We start from the raw sequence: 8,802 nt of genomic DNA on the forward strand, positions 1-8,802 counted from the left end.
TGATGCCTATGGGTCCTGCAGTCCAACACCCACTTAATCCTCCAAAAACATGGGTCCATTCCTGTATCATCTCCAGTTCCTTCAGTTGGAAATCCATATTGTGGGTGCCTATGAAATAGGAGAGCTCCATTTCCCAAGTCCCTTCACTACCTGTTCCTGCCTCAGGCTCTTTTCATATCACACTCTTATGCCCTGAGTAAAAAAGTTCAAATACATGCTTCAACAATTAGTACATATCTTCGAATTTTATTCCTTTATGAATAATTGGAACTAAATACCAATACACTAAATGTAAAAAAAACTTCTATAATATTCAACCCTTGTAAAATTCTGACATCATGATTTTTTTTTAACATCTTTATTGGAGTATAATTGCTCCAATAATGTTGGTTTCTGCTGTATAACAAAGTGAATCAGCTATACATATACATATGTCCCCATATCTCCTCCCTCTTGCGTCTCCCTCCCACCCTCCCTATCCCACCCCTCTAGGTGGACACAAAGCACCTAGCTGATCTCCCTGTGCTATGCGGCTGCTTCCCACTAGCTATCTATTTTACGTTTGGTAGTGTAGATATGTCCATGCCACTATCTCACTTTGTCCCAGCTTACACTTCCCCCTCCCCGTGTCCTCAAGTCCATTCTCTATGTCTGCGTCTTTATTCCTGTCCTGCCCCTAGGTTCTTCAGAACCATTTTTTTTTTTTTAGGTTCCATATATATGTGTTAGCATACGGTATTTGTTTTTCTCTTTCTGACTTACTTCACTCTGTATGACAGTCTCTAGGTTCATCCACCTCGCTACAAATAACTCACTTTCGTTTCTTTTTATGGCTGAGTAATATTCCATTGTATATATGTGCTACATCTTCTTTATCCATTCATCTGATGGCATGATTTTTAATTAGCAATTATTATTTAGACATCAGCTTTATAAAGCTCAAAGCAATGCTTTCCAATAGAACTTTTTCTGCAGTGATGGAAATGTTCTATGTCTGCATTGTTTAATATATTAGCCACAAGTCACATGAGATTATCAAACACTTGCAATGTGATTAGTGAGACTGAGGGGTTGATAGAATACTTTATTTTATTGAATTGTAATTAATATAAATTTACACTTAAATAGACTCCTGTGACCAGTGCCTGTGGTAACAGACAGATGAAGATTAGATGATTAAGACCGTGACAGCTGTAGTTTGAATGGGCCAACCTTAATGTGAGAGGCCTGGCTCATTAGATCAACTTGAAGCACATCTGGTCAACTCATGGTGATAAAGGAGGCTGCAGAGTTTTCTGAACAATGTTTCCAGCTCTGGGCCAGGGGTTACCAGAGATCAGCCAGATGAGAAGGGTGTCAGATTAGAAGAAAGGTGTGGGATATGGAATGGTGATACCTTTATCTTGGGAAAACTTCATTTGGAGGGGGTGTGACTGGGGCAAAGTGGAATCATGGGAGTAGGTGACCACAAATTTCCAAGTTGGTAACATTTACATGGGACTTGCAGAGGGAAGCAACATCTTCCATAGCTGCTGGAGGTTTAGTAGAGAAATCGAGATCATTGTTAAATTAGCTGAGCTTTTATCATTTGATTTAATCACATGCTCTCTCAGGGATGGAGTACTTTCCACAAATATGCCTTGTTCCATCTGAGAAGATATTTCAGAGATCAGAGACACGATACTTGTCTTCTTTGGGAGCTAATTTATATGGAACCTAGAGGAAAAGTTTAAAAACATAGAGTTTAAGGTGGAATGTACATGTTGATTCCTTTATAAAACAAGAATTTTGGATAAATGAAAGTTTGGGAAGACACAAATAATAATAGCAACATTTTCCTTAGACTCTCTGCCAGGCACTGTGGTATGTGCTTTGCCTGTGCCATCTCATTTTGTATCGTGACACACCTGGGGTAGGTATTATTCAGCTCCATTTACAGATGAAGAGGTTGGAGCCTTGAGGACTCGGAAATACTCAGCGTCTCCAGGTCAGCAAGGGCAGAGCCGGACTGAGTCCCAGAGCAGCCAGGACCCCTAGCCCTCGCCCTTAGTCTATCCTAGTCCTCCCTCTGAATGGGATATTCCCACGCTTCTTTTTTGTTTGTTTTCCCTCCTATTCTATTTTCCAAATCAAATATAAATTTGCCTTTAAGAAAAATAATTTGTAAAACACCTGAGTCCAGGAGACACAATTGAAGTAGACAGCTGGTATCTGAGGGCTTCTGGACTAGCCAGTGAAGATTTTCTTTGTGAGAAAAATTCATGAAGTGTTAGGATTAGGCTACACCTTGCCAGCCTGCTTCTCAGCCCATTTGAAAAGTCAGAATGATGTCCTCACTATATGCAAGGTATGGTTTTGGGTTTTAGGGTACCGTGGCAAAGAAGTCAGACACAGTTCCTACTTTTATGGGACTCATACTCTAGGTTGAGAAAATACTGAGTTAAACAATTACAGTATAAAGTGATAAAGTTTAAAGTAGGGCCAAGATAAGGTTCTGTGAAAAGAAAAGGAGAACCATTCTGTCTGGGGTGAATTGGTGAAGCTTCCATGCAGATTTTTATTTAATATGAAACTTGAAGCATGAGTGGGAGTTTGTTGAAAAGTGGGAGAAAAACATTCCGGGCAGAGATAAGAGCTTGAGTTAGAGGACAGAGGGAGAGAGTGCCTGGGGCCTTGGAGAAAGACCAAGTTTAGTGAGGCAGGTTTCTAAACGTGAAAGGGAATGGGGAGTCGTGAGGCCCGAGTTGAAAGCAGGAGGAAAAGCATCAGTGAAAACATTCAGTGGAAACAGGAAGTGTGAGAATCTACTCAGCAGAAGTGAACTAAGCCACCCAAGGAAACAATCCTTTGGGACTAAGGCATCCCAAGCCTTGGGTTTGTAATCCAGCTCCACCACTGACCAGTTGGCTAGCGCTGAGCGTATTACTTTAACTCTATGATTCTCGGTTCCCTTGTCTGTAAACTGGGTATTATGGTTGCTGTGAGGACCCCATGAGATGAAGCACAACTTGGCTAAGAATGTTAGTTCTCACTGACAAAGTTGGAAGCCCTTGACTACTCCCACCAGAGCCCCACCAAGTTTCCTGGAAGTTTGTGATCAGATCTGCTTGAGCTATTCTGTCCTCCATGCCCGGTCGCCACAGGAAGCTCAACACTGCACTTGCTGGGAATAAGATCAGTATTTTTTTCAGGCCCTCATTGGCACTGCCATCTCCTGCCTCACCTGATCTTCCCAGCCAACACCAGGGGCTCCAGAGCAGGAATGGTCAGTTGAGGGGAACCATTCTGCAGAGGACAGGCTGCAAGATGGGGGAGAGCAAACACTGCAACACGTGGATCTAACAGATCTCGCAGTGAATGCTGCACAGGCCCTGGATTAGGTCACAATGCTGATGCATTGATTGCTGGCCAGTGTGTGACCTGGGCAGTTAATTATTATAAGGTGCAGAGGAAGTTAGTATGGTTGGCTCATGAGGGCCCGAGCAAGGGTGAAAGTGGTCCTCATGCACTTCAACACCTCTACTGGCCTCTGCTTGCTACTATTTTTTGAACTCCTTTGTACAGGGTTTCTAAGCTGAAATACCACGGTTCTAACTTGGAAACTCTGGTGACTTCAGAAGGACTGTTAGAAGACCCTAAGGTCCTAATTTCTCCCCAGTCTGAAACAAATTCTACCAAGATATGAAGAGTAGCTTCCTTTTGGTGGCAGAGTTACAGAAGACTCAATTTTGCTCACCTTTCTTGTAACATTGGTAAAATAATAAAGATAATCCCCCTTTTTTTAAAGAGGAAAAATCTGGAACCCAGAAAGAGTGAGTTGCTGGCAACTTCTAACTTTTGCAGAATCTTTGCAATGACCAAGTTCTTTCATTCCACGTGACCTCATGTAATCCTCACAAAACCCGAGGTATGGATGTCCTCTTCATCTTTCCCATGAGGAAGCTGATGGTCTCAGAGATGTAGAGTGAGCTGGCCAAGGCCACACAGTGTGAAGGGCTCAGCTTGACTCCTTGCCTAGGGCGCTGTCGACCCAGAGGCTGGCAGACACTGTTCCCTGGCAAAAGCTCAGATCTGAGTGTCCTGTGCTCCCCCTTGGGCCATGACCCTGCCTCCTTATGCTGTTCTGTGTTGCAGAACTCACCCTGGACCACATCCTGCCCCAGGGAGTGAGGACATAGCCCCAGGAGGGGAACTGTGCAGGAGGGGGCCGTCAATGACAAAAGGCTCTTCTGACCTTGTGGGAATATCTGAGTCCCTAGAGAGGCTGGAGAAGGAAAACTGGGGAAAACTTGTCGGGAAAGCCCAGGTCCAACCCTGATACTTACAACATGCTCTGGGAAACATGTCTCACTTGCCAGCCCTGGTGTTTCTCAAGGTCTTGGTTTTGAGTCTGTAGAAGAAAAAGATTTTCTAATGTTATCTGGTAAAGTTTTGTTCTTAGAGATATCATTTTAAAATTTTCCATTACTTCCATCATTGAAACGAGGCCGTGAAGCTAAGTCCTCATGCCATAGGGAAAGCAGAACCTCAAAGAACCCAGTGACAACAAGGAGTCAGACTTAGGCTTGTGCCTTCCAATGTGGAGCCTTGAAAGACATGGAGTTAAGTTGCAAGGGCCAGTCTTGAGAGAGAAGTGGTTAGCTCATCGCTAAAATTTACTGAGTAATTATGCATCAAGTGATGTTTTTAGAAATTACATGGGTTATCTATTTTAATCTCACTCTTGTTGTTCCAGTTTTTAAGATGGGGAAGCTGATGTCCAGAGAGTGGTTGACTAACTTATCACTCAGCCAAGAAATGGTGGAGCCTGGATGTGGGTCCAGGTATCTGGTTCTGGGCCCATACTTGATCCCTCTGGGCCTTGTCTCAGAGACAAGGTACTATGTGGGCTACTATGCTCAAGGCAGAGTATATAGCAGAGAATAAAATGTTTTAGAAGCTTGCTGGTTGAGTCTTCTGCCTTGTGGGTCTTTTGAGACCTCATGTGGACCTCCATAACAATCTTGCAAGGCTGAAAAAAAAGAGTCCCCATTTTCTGCATGAGAAAATGAAAGGCAAGAATGGGAAACTGTCTTCCTCAAGGTCATAGGAAGACACTGTTGCAAGACAGGATTAGAAACCAGACATTTCATCAGGCCTGTAATGCTTTTTCTCTGTTTTGGGAGTTCTCTCCATTCGGCAGAGTTGGGGCCAGTGCTAATGCCTGGGCAAGTAACCAAAGGGTCCCTTGGGCTGGAGGATATTCAGAGCCCAGGAACATGGGGGGGACAAAGAATGGTGTTTGGCAAAAGAGGGCAAGCAAAAACAGAACAAAGTTGCTTTGGGATTCAGGTGACGCAGCTCCAGGTATGGTGTCCCAGACCCTGGGATAAAGGTGGATTCTGGGACAGGGCAGGGTCTGTGGATGGAGAGGTTTATTGGTGTGTTCAGAGAGGCTGATACAGAGATTGACAGATGTGGTGATAGGGAGAGAATGATTATATAGTTCAGGAGTGGAGGAAGGCTCTTTTAATCAGGACATTTATGGAAATTATTCTTGGTAATGAGAAAGAGAATCTTAGAGAGAAAAAGAGATCCATTGTCTGGTAAGAGACTCTTCTGTCGAGCTCCCACCAGCAGCTCTAAGGTCAGGGCTGGGCAGGAGAAGCTCCTTACCTTTCACGGTTTACATTTTTGTTTAATGTACAGACTATACCACAGAAGGCAGAACAGCACTGAAATCCTGGATGGCAATCTTCCTGCAATGTGCAGAAATGAGTACAGTTTTCAGGGTCTGATCTGCAGGGTGGAGGTTCCAAGATATACCCTGGAACAGAGAACAGGAAAGAGAAGGGCCTAAACAACAGGCTGGAGTGACATTCAGAACTCCAAAAGCCCAGGGAACTGCCAGAGAACCAGCCACCCTGATCCCCTTCATGTGGCCACAGGGAGGTGGAATAAGATTTTGTCCTTAGCCGCTGTCTTCCTCTGAGTTCTCAGCAGGGAAAACCAGGGCTTGGATATTTGATCAAAGACAGAGTTTGGGAGAATCCTGCACCCACGGGTCATTCATCATCCTTGCAGATCAGATGCCAAGTCCTCACAGACCCTGGTTAAGTCCAGTTCAAGGGAATGAACGGTGTGCGTGGTGAGCAAGAGAGGGGTGTGTGGTCCATTTGCACTGATTCATTGTGTAGTCTCAAGCAAACAATATAGCTTATCCTAGGGTTTCACCTAACATGTGTTATTTGCATATAGGAAGAACGAGTGAAAGGGGTGATTTTTGAAAAGGATGAAGACTGCACAGCACACTCTAGTTATTGGCATCAGAATGCTAGAACCCAAATCACAAATGAGTTCTGGGGGTGACTTCTTTAATGGGGAGAAGGATGGGTGTTTCAGAATGGGGTGCAAAGATCAGCTGCTCCTTCTTCCCAGGTCTCTAGTGATGAGGAGACCAGAGCACCAGGGTCCCCCACTTTCTTTTTTAAATAACTTTTTTTTCGTGGTTTTTAAAAAATTTTAAATTTATTTAATTTATTTTATTTTTGGCTATGTTGGGTTTTCGTTGCTGCGTGCGGGCTTTCTCTAGTTGCGGTGAGCGGGGGCTACTCTTCGTTGCGGTGCGTGGGTTTCTCATTGCGGTGGCTTCTCTTGTGGAGCACAGGCTCTAGGCGCGCAGGCTTCAGTAGTTGCAGCCCGCGGGCTTGGTAGTTGTGGCTCACGGGCTCTAAAGCGCAGGCTCAGTAGTTGTGGCGCACGGGCTTAGTTGCTCCGCAGCATGTGGGATCTTCCCAGACCAGGGCTCGAACCCGTGTCCCCTGCATTGGCAGGCGGATTCTTAACCACTACACCACCAGGGAAGCCCAGGGTCCCCCACTTTCTACTGTTAGGGAAGAATAAGCATTTCATGCTGACATCCCTTTACCCCCATCCGCCAGTAGTCAGGTCAAAGCCAAGAGCACCTCCACCAGATCCTGCCCCAAGGCTCCAACTCACAATATTCTCTCTGTTCCTGAAATCTAAGGCATTAAGGATGAACCCCATGAACCCCTTTATCCAAGCCCAGCCAGATCTAATTTTTGTACCTTCTGACTTTTCTCTGGGGCAAATGTCATAGGAGGAGCATTCTATAAGCCTTTGTTGATTTATTGCTCTGAAGATACTTGCAATTATAAGAGGGTCTGTAGGATATCATGCTGATCTGAAAGGAATAAGTGATGAGTGAAGTTGGGGCTAGAATTGTAACAGCAAATGACACCAGAGACGGTGGGTAAGAAGCCGAGGCCCCAGCTGTTGACAGTTTGGCAGAGACCAGTACTCAGCCCTCACCCTGTGCCTCTCTGTCATCCCTTAGCTCCCTGGAACTGATCCCCACTTTGGAGAGCTTGGGGCTCAATGGAACAGTGTGGAAAAGGAGTCCATGAGCCAGGAATCTCAGAGAGGTTGACCTCAAGTTTTGCCTGCTCTTCTGGGTATCTCGCTACGGTACTTACCAGTCTTTCATAAAGGCTCTTGCATCTCTCCTCAAATTGGAGTCCTTGGTTCTCCAATTAACTCTACCCTGGATACCCCTGTTCTCTTGCAGCTTGCTTAGCCTTCCTCAGTCTTATAAACCTGCATGCTCTCTCTGAGAACCCTAAAACAGGACTTTGCCTCCCCAGACACATGAAATACTACACATAGCCCTGTTCTGAGCCCCCAGTACTCTGAAAATACTCTCCCTATGGAAGAGTGCAGGTATGATGAATAACAGCTCATTTTCCATTTGGTTTTGGTCATCCGTGTAACTGTGGCCAGAGCTTTTGTTTGGTTGGATCTGGGCAACAGTGGCTGCAGAGATGTTCTCTACACCTTCCCGTTGATGCTAATCACTGATAATTGTGCAGGTACCTCTGAATGTTTACCGTGGGAAATGAAATGCAAGACTTTGTTTCCTTTCCTCCCAAAACATCCTCCAAGGCTAAGATTATGTAGGTTCCACCAACTGAATTTTCCTCTCTGTTTTAATGATTGAAAAGTTGGCCCAAGCATCCATGAAGGAACCAGGGGTAGCAAGAAGAAGCTGGATGATGGAGCTGGTAACATTTACAGTAGTTAATACTTACTGAGCAATTACCATGGTCCAGTAAGGGTGCTCTATGTCTGCACATATTACCTCTGTTTCTTCTCCCGACTATCCCACTATCGTTGTATCCATCACAAAAATAAAATCCAAGGTCCAGACACTTTGCCCAAGATCACTCAGTAAGCATCAGAACGGGGATTCAAACCTAGATATTGCTGACAATAAAACTGGACTCTTGAACACGATACTGTAGTTTTTTTACGAGACGTGCCCGGCCCTCACATCCTCTCATCTCTCCAGATGCTTCTTCCCTCCCCTGGGCCCAGACCCAGCACCTACTCGAAAAATGTTGCTTGGGACTCCCAGACACCAGCTGTGGTGCTAAGCAAGTCAACAGCAGGAGCTGGAAAAGCAGCGCAGGCTTCATGCTGCTGGTGAGATGGGTGGGTAAGTCCTGGCCAAAGCTGTGACCAGGCACAGCTTAGAGGAGAAGGGAGAGTGAAGGCAAGCTGTGACTGGCCTTACACCGTGTACTCCAATCAGGGGACTTTGGCAGAAACCCAAGCCCCTCCCAACCACACCCACTCCAGGGCCAGGTAGTGTTTTCAAACGCACACCCTTGTCACCCCCCTAATCTTGACCTTGTTACTTCTCTCCTTTATGTAGATCTTGTTAGAATCCTTTCACAAAAACTTAACAAATTTTTCCACGTAGTTCTGGCATGTCTTTGTTATATTTATTCCTGGAGGTTTGAA

At 45.1% G+C, this 8,802-nt stretch overlaps 1 protein-coding gene across 1 annotated transcript; it reads right to left on the reverse strand.

The window, feature by feature from the left end:
• Positions 1 to 1,152: 1,152 nt before the first annotated feature.
• On the reverse strand, positions 1,153 to 8,594 carry WFDC13 (WAP four-disulfide core domain 13). Its single transcript, XM_036827595.1, has 4 exons — positions 8,387 to 8,594; positions 5,656 to 5,806; positions 4,326 to 4,390; positions 1,153 to 1,716 (listed from the first exon to the last, which is right to left on the reverse strand). The coding sequence occupies exons 1-3, from the start codon at positions 8,472 to 8,474 to the stop codon at positions 4,348 to 4,350; spliced, it is 282 nt and encodes a 93-aa protein (XP_036683490.1). The 5' UTR covers positions 8,475 to 8,594; the 3' UTR covers positions 1,153 to 1,716; positions 4,326 to 4,347.
• Positions 8,595 to 8,802: the final 208 nt, after the last annotated feature.

The sequence above is a fragment of the Balaenoptera musculus genome, chromosome 15, assembly GCF_009873245.2.
Source record: "Balaenoptera musculus isolate JJ_BM4_2016_0621 chromosome 15, mBalMus1.pri.v3, whole genome shotgun sequence".
Classification (NCBI taxonomy): Eukaryota; Metazoa; Chordata; class Mammalia; order Artiodactyla; family Balaenopteridae; genus Balaenoptera; species Balaenoptera musculus.

Excerpts from the sequence above, each read along its gene's own strand:
- WFDC13 (XM_036827595.1), bottom strand. The coding sequence starts at position 8,474 with ATGAAGCCTGCGCTGCTTTTCCAGCTCCTGCTGTTGACTTGCTTAGCA. Across the intron at positions 5,807-8,386 it reads TCCCAAGCAACATTTTTCGA|GGTATATCTTGGAACCTCCA; the intron begins GTAGGTGCTGGG and ends TCTCTGTTCCAG. Across the intron at positions 4,391-5,655 it reads AAAAATGTAAACCGTGAAAG|ACTCAAAACCAAGACCTTGA; the intron begins GTAAGGAGCTTC and ends TTTCTTCTACAG.